A 17,768-nucleotide genomic window follows, 5' to 3' on the forward strand; every position below is an offset into this window, starting at 1 on the left:
TTTAATAAGGTTTTGATAATTTATTTTATGTGAATCTGCAGAGTTTGCTTTTATAACATCTAATTGATAAATATATAATCTGGTTTTAATTTAGGATCTGCAGGTGTTTCCCAATGGTAAATATTAGATTCTTTATTGCTTTCTTTATTCAGTAATGATAGGGGAAATGTCTGTAAGGTTCCTAGCATCCATTTGTATGCAGATAAAATCATATTTTATGATAGTCGTAAATCTGACAGAATAGCCTCTTGCATTCAAGACAACACAATAAATATCGTGTTGTGGCTGAAGTAAACATGTTTGGAAGAAAAATGAAATAAAGATGTTATTAGAGGTTTAATGAAACAACCATAACTGCTTATTTACAAAAGATGTGTGTGTACATCCCTGAGAGGTGCAAAGCCCATGCTGAGTTTGCAGCTTCTTGATGAGCAGGACAATGGAGATTCTCAGCAGGATCCTACAGACTCTGCAGAAATGGGCTTAACACTTCTCAGAGATGATGGTTGCCTATATAATGCTAAACTCTCTCTGTCTATCTCAGGTTTTTAAAAGATGTCTATTACCATGGTACCAAAGCATCAATTACAGTATGGCTGCCTTTGTACAGGTGTGCCTGAGCACCCCTTCCCCCAAGCACTGCTGCACATGAGGTAGGCATAATACCAGACACCCAAGCACCACTGAGGGAAGCCCTATACCTGTGTAAGGCATAATACTTCTGTACTCTGAATGCAAAATTGATCCCATTGTAGAAGGCCCATACAAGGACTAAAGAGGGGTTTAAGTGGTAACTAGTCCTTGTGCTGGCCTTGTGACCAAGGGTGAATTTCACCCTGGAAGCACAAGAGAAGAGGTTGACCTGCATTGTCTCCAGTGCAGTAATCTAGAGAGGGCAATGCTCTAGGCCAGTGGTTCTTAATCTTTACTGCAGCCTGCACCCCTTCGGGTTCTCAAAATATGTTCTTGCACCCCTTATCCAAAATCGTTGAAGTAGGTCAGTTCTTTAAACCTAGATATATTTTTTGTTTGTATATTACAGTAATCGTTAAAAAATGTATGTTAATCAATACATAGATTTGATGAAACAAAGTAGTTGTACTTACGTCTCTGTGCTTAATTTGTGTTTTCGATGATTTACCTTCTAAAAAAATCCGGCATGTCTCGCACCCCCAGAAAGGGCATCTCGCACCCCTAGCGGGTGCGTGTACCCCAGGTTAAGAACTACTGCTCTAGGTTGTATTCACCTAAAGTAGTTTTTGCATATTGCAGCAACTACTGATGCCCAGTATACTGTTCCCCCTCCTCCACTTCTAAGAGGTATTATGCCTCAAACAGAAAGCAAGCTTCCCTCCATTGTGCTTGGGTGCCTGGCTCTCAGGGACCACATTATAACCTACAGAAAACATACACATTGTACCAAAAGTTAAAATTATTGTATAACTCACAAACGACAAAGACCTAGATGTGTGGGAGGCCATCACTGGTGGTTGGAAACTTCACATGCTGCAACACGTACAAGTAAAAAATAAGAAACTCTTAAAGTAATGTTTTGGGTTTCTAAAATGAAAGAACCCTCTATTGTGAATACTACCAGTATTCATTGACAGAATGTACTGGAACAGCTCAGATCACTTTCTGCAGGCATCCAAAATAAAAGAGAATAACACAAACCATTCCCTCTTCCCTTCTGTCAAAGAGAACAAGAAAGATACTGATGCTCTTTCTTCTCTCTCCATCACTGCTATTTGCAGGGAAGAGTGCATTTGTCATCTTGTGCTGCAGAATAGAAAAGAAAACAGAGGACTGCTAAGAAAATGTAAACTCCAAGGATTTATGGCAATATGGCAAAATTCCAAACATAGGGCCTTTTATGATTTGCAGGGAAGAAGCACAAGCTTCTACGGCTTGCACAACAATTAAGAACTAAATATAAAACTCTTGTAAGAGAAATAATATTTAAGTCTTCCCTCCCTCTCCCACAGCTCCCTGCTTTCCCCACCCCAGTTTATAATTCTTTAATTCTTGCCATGTCTCTCGTGTAATAGCCCCAGCTGTTTGCGTTCCATCTCTTGAAGAATAACTTCCCAAGACTCAAAGCATACTTTAAGAAGGCCCTCTCAAAACCTGTAAGATGTTTCACCATCAAGTATTCCAGCTCTTTTGCCACAATGAGTTTCACCCACATCAGAGATGTATAGCATACTGATAAATTCAATATAGGCCCTTTCTGGGGGGTTGGGTGGATCCTGTTTGTGAATCTGTAGTGCCACTTCCACTATACCTGGATGCTGAAGGATTTGATATCCCATTTCATACAATAAGTCCTTTTGCCATGACTGACAAAGACTGGAATAAGGGCCTTGCTATACAAGTGTGAAAGGTGGTAGAAGAACTGAGCACAATAGACTATTTCTGACAATGTAACAGAATACTTCACACAGAGAAGTAGTAATGGATCTCCATAATTTTAGACTGTATAAACAAGTGTGTAGTCACCACAGCAATGAAAAAACATGCATGGTGGGATCATTCAGGAGCCTTCTGTGTTTTCTGTCTCCACTCTCACATTTCTTACTTTTTCTACTGTGACCAGGATACGATACTTCACATGCATAGGTGGCAAGTTATATGGGCCCACGGTGTCCGTGCTTCTCGCTCCACCAATGTTTGGGCTTATATTTTCAGAGCCATCCCATCCATAGGACGGACTGTGGCAACTGCCCCAGGCCCCGTGCTTTGGAGGGCCCTGTGCTTCAGGGGGACATGGGGTCCAGGGTGGCCTGGTGCCGGCAGCAGCAAGCAACCCAGCCCCAGCCCAGCCCTTTCCCCAAGCCCCCACCCTGCCCCGCCTCTTCTCACCCCTGCTCTGCCCCCCTCCGTTCCCATTCCACCCCTTCCCCTAAGCCCTGGCCCTGCCTCTTTCTGGCTTCTGCACCCTCCCCCAAGCCAGCAGAGTGGGGCAGGGCGGGCTGGGTCTGGGTCGCTCGCTGCTGCTGCTGGGGCTGGGTCGCTCGCTGCTGCCGGGGCCAGGCCCCCCGCTACCCCCCCAGGCCGCCCTGGACCCCGCGTTCCCCAAAGCACAGGGCCCGGGGCGGTTGCCCTGGTCTGTCCTATGGACAGGACGGCTCTGCTTGGACCCGTTCTCAGTACCACCAAAAATTATACAAACCTGGCACCCTGTTCACATGGCAAAAACAGGCTAGTGCTTTTAGGCTGCAAAATGGCAGTCCCAGAGACATCTCCAAGATATGAGATCAGCAAGGATTTACGGGACCCAGAACTAGATACAGAAATAAAGTTTCAACCCTCACAACCTCATGAACACTGACCTGCACCCCCACAGGTCCCTTGTCTTTGCTCCCCTCTCCACTATTTTTCTTTTACCCCCCACTATTTGTAACTGATTCCCACTTGCCCAACTGATTTTCTTTCAATTTCCTTTATATCTGCTCCTAATTTTGCCATTCCCCTTTCTTGCCCTATACTTTTACTAGGTACAGGCTCCTTATACTGTCTCCATGATATTTTCAAAACACCTTCCTACTGCTGACTTCCCTCAGCAGCTACGGCAGGCATGACCAGACATGGTGCTGCATTGCACAATCCCAGTCACTGGACATTCCCAGGCCTGGGCTCCCATAAAGCATGGGACAACTGCCCTAGCTGTCCCTACTGGCACAGACCTGGCATAGATTTATTAAGTATATTGCATAACACAGCAAGAGACTGAACTGGATGTCTTATCTTTAATTTGTGCTCCCAATGGACAAAGTTTACAGAGAAAATTTTAGGAGAGTGCACTGCGACGTTTCTGTTCTCACTTCTTCATTTGACCTGCAGTCTGGGATTAATTTTCCCATGCACCAAAATGGGCAGTCACTTGATGTAGTCTTCACCAAGTACACTTCTCTTATCTTTATGGTAAACCACAAACAATTGTCGCCTGGAACAAACATTGGGAGAAAGTCAAAATTAGCCTTTATAAGGGTGTTAACTACCTCAAGTTAATTCATAGAATCATAGAATATCAGGGTTGGAAGGGACCTCAGGAGGGCATCTAGTCCAACCCCTTGCTCAAAGCAGGACCGATCCCCAATTAAATCATCCCAGCCAGGGCTTTGTCAAGCCTGACCTTAAAAACTTCTAAGGAAGGAGATTCCACCACCTCCCGAAGTAACGCATTCCCTCCTAGTAAAAAAGTTTTTCCTAACATCCAACCTAAACCTCCCCCACTGCAACTTGAGACCATTACTCCTCGTTCTGTCATCTGCTACCACTGAGAACAGTCTAGATCCATCCTCTTTGGAACCCCCTTTCAGGTAGTTGAAAGCAGCTATCAAATCCCCCCTATTCTTCTCTTCCGCAGACTAAACAATCCCAGTTCCCCCAGTCTCTCCTCAGAAGTCATGTGTTCCAGGCCCCTAATCATTTTTGTTGCCCTCTGCTGGACGCTTTCCAATTTTTCCACATCCTTCTTGTAGTGTGGGGCCCAAAATGGGACACAGTACTCCAGATGAGGCCTCACCAATGTCGAATAGAGGGGAACGATCACGTCCCTCGATCTGCTGGCAATGCCCCTACTTATACATCCCAAAATGCCATTGGCCTTCTTGGTAACAATGGCACACTGTTGACTCATATCCAGCTTCTCATCCACTGTAACCCCTAGGTCCTTTTCTGCAGAACTGCTGCCTAGCCATTTGGTCCCTAGTCTGTAGCAGTTCATGGGATTCTTCCATCCTAAGTGCAGGACTTTGCACTTGTCCTTGCTGAACCTGATCAGATTTCTTTTGGACCAATCCTCTAATTTGTCTAGGTCCCTCTGTATCCTATCCCTACCCTCCAGCATATCTACCTCTCCTCCCAGTTTAGTGTCATCTGCAAACTTGCTGAGGGTGCAAGCCTCACCATCCTCCAGATCATTGATGAAGATACTGAACAAAACCGGCCCCAGGACCGACCCTTGGGGCACTCCACTTGATGCTGGCTGCCAATTAGACATGGAGCCATTGATCACTACCCGTTGAGCCCGACAATCTAGCCAGCTTTCTATCCACCTTATAGTCCACTCATCCAGCCCATACTTCTTTAACTTGCTGGCAAGAATACTGTGGGAGACAAAAGTGTCAAAAGTTTGTTAAAGTCAAGGAACAACACGTCCATTGCTTTCCCCTCATCCACAGAGCCAATTATCTTGTCATAGAAGGCAATTAGATTAGTCAGGCATGACTTGCCCTTGGTGAATCCTTGCTGTGACTGTTCCTGATCATTTTCCTCTCCTCTAAGTGCTTCAGAGTTGATTCCTTGAGGACCTGCTCCATGATTTTTCCAAGGACTGAGGTGAGGCTGACTGGCCTGTAGTTCCCAGGATCCTCCGTCTTCCCTTTTTTAAAGATGGGCACTACATTAGCCTTTTTCCAGTCGTCCGGGACCTCCCCCGATTGCCAGGAGTTTTCAAAAATAATGGCCAATGGCTCTGCAATCACATTCACCAACTCCTTTAGCACTCTCAGATGCAGCGCATCCAGCCCCATGGACTTGTGCTCGTCCAGCTTTTCTAAATAGTCCCGAACCACTTCTTTCTCCACAGAGGGCTGGTTGCCTCCTCCCCATGATGTGCTGCCCAGTGCAGTAGTCTGGAAGCTGACCTTGTTCGTGAAGACAGAGGCAAAAAAAGCAGTGAGTACATTAGCTTTCACATCCTCTGTCACTAGGTTGCCTCCCTCATTCAGTAAGGGGCCCACACTTTCCTTGACTTTCTTCTTGTTGCTAACATACCTGAAGAAACCCTTCTTGTTACTCTTAACATCTCTTGCTAGCTGTCACTCCAGGTGTGATTTGGCCTTCCTGATTTCACTCCTGCATGCCCGAGCAATATTTTTATACTCTTCCCTGGTCATTTGTCCAATCTTCCACTTCTTGTAAGCTTCTTTTTTGTGTTTAAGATCAGCAAGGATTTCACTGTGAAGCCAAGCTGGTCACCTGCCATATTTACTATTCTTTCTACACGTCACGTCAGGCTGTAACCTCAATAAGGATTCTTTAAAATACAGCCAGCTCTCCTGGACTCCTTTCCCCCTCGTGTTATTCTCCCAGGGGATCCTGCCCATCAGTTCCCTGAGGGAGTCAAAGTCTGCTTTTCTGAAGTCCAGGGTCCATATTCTGCTGCTCTCCTTTCTTCCTTGTGTCAGGATCCTGAACTCGACCATCTCATGGTCATTGCCTCCTAGGTTCCCATCCACTTTTGCTTCCCCTACTAATTCTTCCTGGTTTGTGAGCAGCAGGTCAAAAAGAGCTCTGCCCTTAGTTGGTTCCTCCAGCACTTGCACCAGGAAATTGTCCTCTACATTTTCCAAAAACTTCCTGGATTGTCTGTGCACCGCTGTATTGCTCTCCCAGCAGATATCAGGGTGTTTGAAGTCTCCCATGAGAACCAGGGCCTGCGATCTAGTAACTTCCATTAGTTGCCGGAAGAAAGCCTCATCCACCTCATCCCCCTGGTCTGGTGGTCTATAGCAGACTCCTACAACCACATCACTCTTGTTGCTCACTCTTCTAAACTTAATCCAGAGACTCTCAGGTTTTTCTGCAGTTTCATACCAGAGCTCTGAGCAGTCATACTGCTCTCTTACATACAATGCAACTCCCCAACCTTTTCTGCCCTGCCTGTCCTTCCTGAACAGTTTATATCCATCCATGTCAGTACTCCAGTCATGTGAGTTATCCCACCAAGTCTCTGTTATTCCAGTCACATCATAATTCCTTGACTGTGGCAGGACTTCCAGTTCTCCTTGCTTGTTTCCCAGGCTTCTTGCATTTGTGTATAGGCACTTGAGATAACTTGCTGTTTGTCCTGCTTTCTTAGTGTGAGGCAGGAGCCCTACCCTCTCGCGCTCTCCTGCTCGTGCTTCCTCCTGGTATCCCACGTCCCCAATCAATTAACTTAAAGTAGAAAACCCAAGCAGACATACCATTTGAATCAGTCCTCTTTCTAGGATCACATATCCAGGCTGTATTTTGCTGCTTCTTCCTCCAGAATGTCTCTAAAATCTGGCCTTTCTTCTCCATTCCCATAGGTAAACTTTTATCCAGACCCTCATCATCTCTCATCCCAACTACTCCAACTTCCTCCTTTCTGGCCTTGAGAAATCCCACTTTGTCCCATTTATATCCATTCAAAATGCTACTGCAAAGATCATTTTCTTGTCTTCACTTTTAAGTCCCTTCAAAGCCTACTTGTTATCTCTTATACTATATCAAGACACTGAAGCCTGCCTCTATTCTGCAAATGATGTCAGTCTGTCTTGAATGCCCATTTATAAAATTTTCCAGCAAGCATCTTCTGCTTTCTCCTGTGCTACCCCTTATTCATGTGAGGAGCTCCCTGTAAATATCCAAAAAGCCACCAAATTGTCCTCCTTCAAATCCCTTCTTAAAACTCTCCTATACCATGGTGCCTACAAAATATTCGAAAATGGTTAGGCAGATGGGGTGCTGTGACTGCTGCTTATGTAGTCTAACTAGTATCATCTCACAGTTGTCTTGTGCCTACTTTGCAGAGCATACAATTTAATTATAAGATCAGAGAGTAGCCATCTATTGTCTCTCCTTTTATTAGGCTGTAAGTTCTTTGAGGTAGGTACTAGAGTCTCTTTGTTATGTTTATACAGCATGATGGGGCTGTGGTCTTTAGGTACTACCACCCTACAAATAAAAAATGACCAGTGAAGTTAGCTGTTCCAGATTTATTTTGTGAAGTTACACTAGCTAGAATAAAGATATATAAGGAGTAAAACCCCTCATCATGCTTCAAGATGTAAGCCAGTCACTAGGGTCCAGATCCCTAATGGAAGTTAGGAGCCTAAATACCTTTGCAGAACTGGGCCTAACTGCCTGGAGTTAGCAGGAAACCTCCCGAGGAGAAAGTTACTGCACAATTGTCCAATATGTGAGTTTTTTCACTTTTCTCTGAAGCTTCAGGTATTGGCCACAGTCAGAGACAGGATATCATACTAGACAAACTATTGGTCTCACCAAGTATGGTAATTCCTGCAACCCAATAGACTCAATACAACATCGGTAAACAAAATAACCTAGTACAAGCAAGCGTCATGGTTGGGAAGACTAGGCAGGAGATGAACACGCATTTCAAATTTGCAGCAGGTAGTCAGTGGAGCCAATTGTTATTCAGTATGTGAGGTGGCCTGGGGAACCAGAAGTTTTATCCTGAAAGAGAAATGAAAAAGAAAACGCATTCTTATAATAATCCAGGGTTTTTTTTTTATAAATGAGCTGTATCAGCTTTTGAAGCATGTTCTTGACTACTGCATTAGGGATCTTCTGTTAAGACAGGTTTTCAAACAAAGAAAACATGGTACATTTGATTAGTGCATAATACAAGGGTCCTAGCTTTCCAAAAGTATTCTGAATACTTAAAAGTCTGCCAGCATAAATGTTTAACAATAATTCTTCAGCTAATTTTTAACAGACTGAACATTAAGCTGTTTTGGCTCACTTAAGTCTCTCAAAGAGAAATATTACGTATTACCAGAATATTTGCCACTATTATACTTTCACTGCATAAATTTTCAGAGATTCGGAAAAGATTTAAATTTGTGCATTAAGAATTAATGATAAACTGAAAAAGCAAATAATATGTGGTTCTAAGATTCCAATTCCTGGTGCAGACATTAGTGACTGTATGACACATAGGAGACATTTGTGAGAGGATGGGTGTTAGCACTATCATCTTGGCTAAGTTTCAGTATAATGCCTTTCTTCCTATTTTAAAATCCCCCTATAATTACAACTGGACAAAAAGTCACTTCCTGTCCTGAATTGTTGCATATTGTTATTGTGAAGTATTAAATGGCTGCGGTGCTCCGCATCAGAGGTGGCCGTATTTCAGTGGTCAGTAGAGTGACGGCCATGATGTAACTTCTAAAAGATTCTGGAATCCTGCTCTTTGAAAGGCCAATATAAATATAAATCATTCAACTGTTTTACTTATATTCATTGGTACTGAAAACAAACGGCAGGGTGTTCATCTGACCGCCTGGAACGAGCCGGCAGGATTAGGCGTTCGTACCGTAGTGCGTAAGGGCCCAAATCAGACTCAAACACTTGGCGTGCTGGGTACTGACACACACAGGAAGACGCGGTCCCACCAAAACCAGTTCCATTTGACAAAGCCAAAATACAACAAGGGAAGGCCACAATCCGGGGAGGGGGGGGGGCACAGGGACGCCCAGGGTAACTGGCAGGCACACAGGTACCTAGACTGTGTGCACCATTTGTTTCCGAGTCCCTGAGGTTAGCGTGGGACGAGGTGACAGGCTGGCTGGGGCCCATTTATCACCACAGGTCTGTGACCCCCACAGAAAAGGGGTCAGCCCGGCAGGTTGACCAGACCCGGCCAGGGGCGAAGAGGCCCACGAGAGGGGGGGAGGGGGCGTGTCACGAGCCCTGGCAACCGCCCGGCCCCAGCCCCGAGGCGAGGCGAACGCTCAGAGACAGCGGCGCGAGCCGCAGGGCGCGCGCGCGGTGGGTGGGCCGTGACGTCACTCGGAGACGGCGAGTCAGCCACGATCCCGGCGGCCATAGCGACGACGCTCCCTGCAGTGTCGGGCGGGGGGGCTGACAAAGGGGCTCCGCACAGGCAGCCGGCGAGCCAGGACCCGGCGGGCCCCGAGGGGTGAGTGCGGGAGCCGGCAGGGGCTGGGGTCCGCGGCTCCCCCGCCCCCAGCAGGGGGGCTCCGGGGCAGGCTCGGGGTCCGAGGCGGCTGCGATCCCCGCTTCTGACAGGCCGGGCGGGGCGGCGGGAACCCCGGCACCCGTGAGTGGGGGCAGGGACGGGGGCTCCCGGCCCGAGGCAGCTCGGAGCCGGGCCCTGAGGCGTGTCCTATTCCCCCCGGGTTGGAGCCGGGCGTAGCCGCTCTGCCGTGGGGTGGCAGCGGCAGCGTCGGGCCTCGCTGGCGGGTGCAGAGGACCGGGACCGCTGGCAGCGCGGGGTCGGGCTCCCGCCGCTCCCCCCCACCCCCGACTGTTGACAGGTCCCGGCACATCAACCGTGTCCGGCCGCTGTAAACACGCTCACGTGAGCTGCGCCACGTGGTGCAGCCGCAGAGCTGCCGCGCGGGGGAGCTGCGGAGCCTGGCTGCCCCCGAGCCGGCGCAGGGACCTGCGGCCGGCCCGCCGGGAGCCGTACCCTCCCGGCCACAGGCGCCCAGCGGGGTCCTGCGAGCAGCCGCCAAGCTGGGACGGGCCTCCCGGCCAGCCGCCACTTGCCTGGGGTGAAAGAGGAAAGGGCTGGGAGCTCACCCCAGCCTGCCCGCTCATCATGCAAGGGAGAGGGGCTTGGAAACCCTCCTCCTCAACTCGCCCTTCCGCCGTGTTCGCCCCTGTCTAGAAAATCAAAAGCTGCGAAGTAGGGCAGGGCTCGAACTGGGGTGGGGAGCATCGAGGGGCGAGCTGATTATGACATAGCTTTACTGCTCATGGCTGGAAAATATTTTGAAAAAGTTAGGGTGTGTCAATGCTTCCCCTTCTCTTTGTCTCATTAGTACATTTAGGAAAAACAGATATTTTCCCCAGCTAGCTGAACTCAAAAGTCAGTTTCCAACAGATGCTTGGATTTCTTTTTTCCTGATTTGACAGCTTTACCTGACCTGGAGAAAAACAACATTCAGTATTAACATACCCAGTTTCCATTTAAAACTATTGTAAGCACCACCAAAATAAGGAAATTCAGATTGAGATTGATTTACATTATTGAAAATTCTGTATTACCTAACAAACAGAATGGATCAGAAACTGTGCACAAGCGTTACTTAGAATTTTCTTGTTTTTGTCTTTGTGACCTACCTTGTTTTAGCCAAGTATAATTTTTGCATTCATTATTTAAAATATCTTTCAAGGGAAAGAATTCCTGCAGAAACTTATAAAATTAGACGCGATAAATCATGCTTCTTGTATCTCATTAATATGATGTAATAGATAATACAGTACTTTGAAATTATGAGATCTCAAAGCACCTTGCAAGTATTACTTGCATTTCACAGTGCCATGTGAGGTAGGTAAATAGTAGTACAACCATTTTGGCTCCTCTTCTGCAAAATATGCTTCTGAGTTGTCCCATAGATTTAAATGGGACAACATACATACTTCAGTACCTTGCTAAATTGAGGCCTTTATAGACTAACAATCCAAGGCACAGAGAGGTTAACTAATTTGCTCAAGATCACACAGTGAGTCAATGAAAGCTAGAAATAGTAGAACCTAGCTGTCTTGGCTTCTGATTCTGTCTTCTAATCACTAGATAATTCTCTCTCCCAAGTAATTACAGGAAGTTTAACATGTAGATTGTGTAGGTATATATTAAGGCCATCTAAAATTACCCTAATAAACAAAAAAAATTGATTGAGCTGTTGGAATCTTATTCTAATACTTAACTTTAACATCAAACTGTATTGGATTTCTTGACAAATCTGAAAGGACAAGAATTTCTTACTGGTCTTTTAGTCTGTAATGATTCTGAAGGGGACTGTTTCTTACTGTGTGTATATACATAATGAAAACATATCAATATCCTGATCATATTTTGGAACTTGACATACTTTGAGTATACCAATGGGGAAAACTTTTACAATATTCATTATTTAGCTATTACAGTGATTTTCAATCTTTTTTCATTTGTGGAATTCTAAAAAATCTTGAATGGAGGTGCGGACACTTTTGAAAATCTTAGACGTAGTCTGTGGACCCCAGGGTTGAAAAACCACTGAGATAGTAGGTGATAGCTCCAGTACAATGCCTTGTACATGTTACACTGTAACAAGACTTCTTAAATCAGAGATGTGCAGTTTAAAATCTCAGAAAAGTAATGTACATACTAAGGCCTTTTTCAAGATTAGCTCATTGTTCTGAATAAATTGCTTACCCAATTTCCCCCTTTTAAAAGAAGCCATTTGTAGTCCTGAATACAAAAAAGGAGTATAGACTGTGCTCAGAAACCATGGTGATTAGCTGGTTATAAGAACATGAATAGAACAGAATCTTACATTTGAAAACTTCCTGATTTTCACTTTTTTATTAAACTAAAAAGTATCCCAAAATCAAAATTCTGTGCTTGGAGAAATAAGTTACATTTTAGTCCAGCTTTTCTCTGCCAAGTTAAAACCTCTTGTAAAAAGGAGTTTCTAAGGGAAATGCTGGCAAACCAGTGCTATCATGACACAAGAAGCGTACTTTTAGGTACCTTATGGAGGAAGATTCCTTTATTGACCTGAAAAGTCATCACTGTAGAGTAGCTGTCCTACTGTATAGTCTGTTGGCAAAACAGCTAATACTGCTAAGATGATATGAGCTGTGTGCATGTGGATCCCTGCACTTACAGAATCTCATTGTCATCACTGAGGCTCCATACAGGTGCAGGAGTCCACCTGTGTTGATTAGTTTGCAGGAGGCCTTAGGCCCTGATCCTGCAAAGATTTATGCCCATGCTTAGCTTTGTGTGTTGTTAATAGTCCCTTTGATTCTAATGAGCTTTCCTGTTATAGACCTCTTTTATAAAGCACTTTGAAATCTACTATGAAAAGTGCTATATAAGACGTAGGTATTATAGTTACACAGCAGACCCTTCAGTATAGATGTAGCTTATAAAAAGTGCTTTTGCTAGTATAGTTTATAGTGATTCAGCAAACATAATAAGTTATACTGGCAAAAGAACTTTTATGCTGGTATAACTATCATCATAAAGGCTTTTGCCAGTAAAGCATTGTCACAAAAATAGTCACATTCCTAGCTGATGTTGCTATGATGCAAAAGAGTCTAGTGTATGCTGTCCTTCACGTTGGTGAAAACTTACCATTTTCCATTGATACCAGTTTGAATAATAACTTTTTACCCAGCCAATAAATGACAAGTGGAAGCAACCGCATGATACATATGTATATTTAAAAAAACAAACAAAAAAACATGACATTTGGATTTGAGGTAGGATCAGGGAATCTGCAATGAATCCAATGCATGTGTTAAAATAAAAAGAAACAATAATAAAATGTAATATTGAAGAATAAAGAATCACATTTATTGGAACTTTAGTAATCCAATAAAATATTTCAAAATATCCAAAAATATCTTTTCTGTTAGTTATTCACTAATGTAGTAAGTATGTTTAAAACCAGGAGTGGGCAAACTTGCCACATCAGGGTTCCAAAACTGTATGGAGGGCCGGGTAGGGAAGGCTGTGCTTCAAACAGCCTGGCATCCGCCCCCTCCCACTTCCTGCCCCCTGACTGCCCCCCTCTGAACCTCTGACCCATCCAACCCCCTTACTCCTTGTCCCCTGACCGCCCCCTCCCGGGACCCGCTGCTGCGCAGTCTAGAACACTGGGGCAAGCCGGCGGCTCTCGCAGCCGCGCTGCCTGGCAGGAGCTCGCAGCCGCGCTGCCTGGCAGGAGCTCGCAGCCGCGCTGCCTGGCAGGAGCTCGCAGCCGCGCTGCCCACAGCGCTGGTGGCACGGTGAGCTGAGGCTGCAGGGGAGGGGCCAGGGGCTAGCCTTCCCAGCCGGGAGCTCAAGGGCCGGGAAGGACGGTCCCGCAGGCTGGATGTGGTCCGCGGGCTGTAGTTTGTCCACCTCTGTTTAAAACAATCATTAGAAAAAAATCTTTTGTGCAGTTTAGCCAAATGCATATATAGAGATTTTATATTAATGAGAGCTTTTAGTATCTTATTTCTTATGTTCTTTAATTCCTTACGGTATATTGCACTGTAATTAACTTTTCCTAGAATTCTCTCTTCTTCTATTGCCTGTAAGAAATAGTTTATTTAAAAACAGTTTTGTATTCCTGTGAGCTGGTGTCAAGGTTCCTTCCCCACTCTGAACTCTAGGGTACAGATGTGGGGACCTGCATGAAAAACCTCCTAAGCTTATCTTTACCAGTTTAGGTCAAAACTTCCCCAAGGTACAAAATATTCCACCCTTTGTCCTTGGATTGGCCGCTACCACCACCAAACTAATACTGGTTACTGGGGAAGAGCTGTTTGGACACGTCTTTCCCCCAAAAATACTTCCCAAAATCTTGCACCCCACTTCCTGGACAAGGTTTGGTAAAAAGCCTCACCAATTTGCCTAGGTGACTACAGACCCAGACCCTTGGATCTTAAGAACAATGAACAATCTTCCCAACACATGCACCTCCCCTTTCCTGGGAAATGTTGGATAAAAAGCCTCACCAATTTGCATAGGTGACCACAGACCCAAACCCTTGGATCTGAGAACAATGAAAAAGCATTCAGTTTTCTTACAAGAAGACTTTTAATAAAAATAGAAGTAAATAGAAATAAAGAAATCCCCCCTGTAAAATCAGGATGGTAGATACCTTACAGGGTAATTAGATTCCAAACGTAGAGAACCCCTCTAAGCAAAACCTTAAGTTACAAAAAAGATACACAGACAGAAATAGTTATTCTATTCAGCACAGTTCTTTTCTCAGCCATTTAAAGAAATCATAATCTAACACGTACCTAGCTAGATTACTTACTAAAAGTTCTAAGACTCCATTCCTGGTCTGTCCCCGGCAAAGACAGAATATAGACAGACACACAGACCCTTTGTTTCTCTCCCTCCTCCCAGCTTTTGAAAGTATCTTGTCTCCTCATTGGTCATTTTGGTCAGGTGCCAGCGAGGTTACCTTTAGCTTCTTAACCCTTTACAGGTGAGAGGAGCTTTCCCCTGGCCAGGAGGGATTTCAAAGGGGTTTACCCTTCCCTTTATATTTATGACAGCTAGCATTCTTTCAAGTTAGACCCTGATACAGTTCTTGTATGTTTGAATGAAACAGTGAATATTATTTAGCAATAGCACATTAAGATGCTCAAGTCCTACTAATTAGACTTCCTGTGCAAAATAATTGCAGAGCTTATTCATCTCTTCTGAAACAAAAAGTATTTACCAAAATTCTGAGAAGTGCACAGAATCTAAATTGCCATTTGCTGATATGTAGCCTAGTTAAAAAGTGTTCTGAAAAAAAAAAATAGAACATCAATCAGGAATATCATCATCAGGGATTTGTTATCAAAAGAATATAATTAACATTCTAGTCTACTGGAAAGTAATTCTGGGTTTTGAAAGGAGATTGGATTTTAGGAAAAAAGATACAGGAATAAGAATAGTTAGCCCTTGGGAAGGACAATATGTACCTACTCTTGGAGAATTTTAAAAAATAAATTAATATATATCTTTTAAAAAGTGTTTACATACATCTTGAACCAGAACTAGATTCTGTACATCTGGTAGAGCATGGACTAGTGGTTTTAGTCCCTTTTGGATGTTTAGGTATCAAAAGCCTAAGTTTTGTGAAAATTAGCTCTCATATAAAATATTGGCACTTTGAAATTTAATGTAATGATTTAAAACAGAAAATTAGGCATTTATTTACCATCCATAGCATTAGGGCTGTGCTGTGTCTGCGCTAGGGAATTCTAGAAACAAAATTACCGCTGGTGCAACCACCAGTTAGGCTGCATATGAGTAACAGGTTTCGTCAATGCGGTGGTAAAATGCTGGAAACCACTAGGAGCTTCATCTCCGTGGGTGACAGCACAAGTGGGATTTTTTAAAATGAACATTTCCTAGTGTACACCCAGCCTAAGAGTCTCCACTCAGACTCTTGGTGTCCTCCTAGGACTATTAGCCTGTAGAAAACATAGTGAAATACTATTTTAGGCCACAATCCTGCAAAGACTTAAACACCTGCATAACATCATGCACTGTGAATAGGCTTGTTCACTACAGTGGAATTACTTAGTGCATAAAGGCAAGCATCTGTATACGTATTTGCATGATTGCGGCTTTATTTTTATCTTATAAATTACATTTGGGAGTGTGATATGAACAGGTTGTGGAGTTTTGTTTTTTGTTTTTTGTTTGGATTGAGATTCCAGAAATGAACCTGAAAAATCTCGGAGGGGGGAGATTTTGGTTACACACTGGGGAAAACAATCATTCTTAACATCAACTTAAATAATAACTACAGATTTAGCTTCAGTAAATGTGATGGAAAAATCCAAAACCTACCCTGTACTATTGAATAATGACAAATATCTTATACATCCTACTTGATTTTTAATTCACTGCCTTTACACTGAAATCTTATTATGATCAGACTTCAGAGATGCAATTAGACAAAGAATGAAGGTCTTCCTGATTCTTTTGTTCTGAATCTTTGCACTGTGACCTGGCTCATATCCAAACATGATATACATAACATATTGTACTGTACCTTGGGATGTTTCAGTTAGGCCACTGGTGTGCTGTCATGCTGACCAATATTGTCTCATTGTTTCCTTGTACCCTCCTGTCTGTCTTGATCCACCTGTTGTCTCTTGTCTTATACTCAGGTTATAGGCTCTTTGCTGCAAGGAGTGTCTTTTTGTTCTGTGTTTGTAGAGCTGTTAGCACAGTGGGGTCCTGGTCCATGATTGAGGCGTGAGGCACTACAGAAATACAAATGATAATACTAATGAAAGGAAGACATATTCACTTACTTTATTGCAGTTTTTAAAATGAACGAAAACAAAATGTCAAAGATGAGTAAAATTATGTTAGCTTAAACATTTTTGAAGGCGCTTAAAATAATTATAAACAAGCTCAAAACCAAATGTTAAGTGCTGTATCTATGTATCATCTGCTGTCTGATTAGGTTCTATGGACTTGTGAAAACAAACACTATCATCATTCCATTTCCTTTCTTCTGCAGAATTGCCAAAATGCGTTGGAATTCTTAAATGACTCAAAACCAGAAATCTGTTTGGGATACAAAATCATAAGAGCAGAAGAAGCAGAAGGAAGGATTCGGTGCCAATGCAGCAACAAAAAAGACAGCCAGAGTTAGTGGAAGGAAATCTTCCTGTTTTTGTGTTTCCTACGGAGCTTATATTTTATGCAGATGACCAGTCAACACACAAACAGGTGTTGACTCTATATAACCCCTATGAGTTTGCCTTAAAATTCAAAGGTGGGTTTCTTAGGTTCAGTTTCATTTAAGGTTTCCTTTATCAGTCTACCTGTAGCTTATATAACAAACATAAGTTATGAAAATTATGGTGTTATGCAAAAATTCAGATTTGTCTTCTACCACAGTCTGTTTATTAAAATTTCTACTACTGCTGGTTTATACCATGTAACCACCAGTGTCCTTTTCATTTCAGTTCTTTGTACAACTCCAAATAAATATGTTGTTGTCGATGCTGCAGGTGCAGTGAAGCCTCAGTGTTGTGTTGATATGTAAGTAAAAATAGCTCAATTCTCCTTAACTGTTAAAGATTTGAATAACTACATCAGCTAATTGTATGTCTAAACCTCAGCTAGTATTTAAAAGGCATATTTTAAACTACACTACAGAAAATGTTAACCTCTAGTCCCACTTCATCATTCACATTTTATTGAACATTAAAATATCGTAGTGCTTATGCAAGTTGCTTGGTAATTCTGAATTAGCCAGAGAAAATTAAATACTTGAATATATAAAGTGAGTTCCTGATTTAATCTGGTCGAACCTCAAAGTTATATTAATGAGCAGAAACACATTGTATGGTGCTAAACTTTATGAATTAGCAAGAAAAGTAAACAATGAATCGAGGACAATGAATCACAAACTGTATGTTGTAAAATTATTTTGGTAAGTGTACAGTACTCATTTAACAAGATCATAGTTCTGGGTTCTACTGGCTCTTTCCCCCCCTTTTTTTGTAATTTATGGCAG

At 43.4% G+C, this 17,768-nt stretch overlaps 1 protein-coding gene across 2 annotated transcripts in view; it reads left to right on the plus strand.

Moving 5' to 3' along the window:
- The first annotated feature begins 9,554 nt into the window (after positions 1-9,554).
- MOSPD1 (motile sperm domain containing 1) overlaps positions 9,555-17,768 on the plus strand; it is a 33,390-nt gene continuing 25,176 nt past the window's right edge. For both annotated transcript variants that reach the window (XM_077827188.1, XM_077827189.1), the window contains exons 1-3: positions 9,555-9,697; positions 16,764-17,021; positions 17,215-17,290. In XM_077827188.1, coding sequence (XP_077683314.1) covers positions 16,868-17,021; positions 17,215-17,290 — 230 coding nt within the window. In that variant the 5' untranslated portion in view covers positions 9,555-9,697; positions 16,764-16,867. The remainder of the gene's footprint in view (positions 9,698-16,763; positions 17,022-17,214; positions 17,291-17,768) is intronic.

The sequence above is a fragment of the Eretmochelys imbricata genome, chromosome 9, assembly GCF_965152235.1.
Source record: "Eretmochelys imbricata isolate rEreImb1 chromosome 9, rEreImb1.hap1, whole genome shotgun sequence".
Lineage (NCBI taxonomy): Eukaryota > Metazoa > Chordata > Testudines > Cheloniidae > Eretmochelys > Eretmochelys imbricata.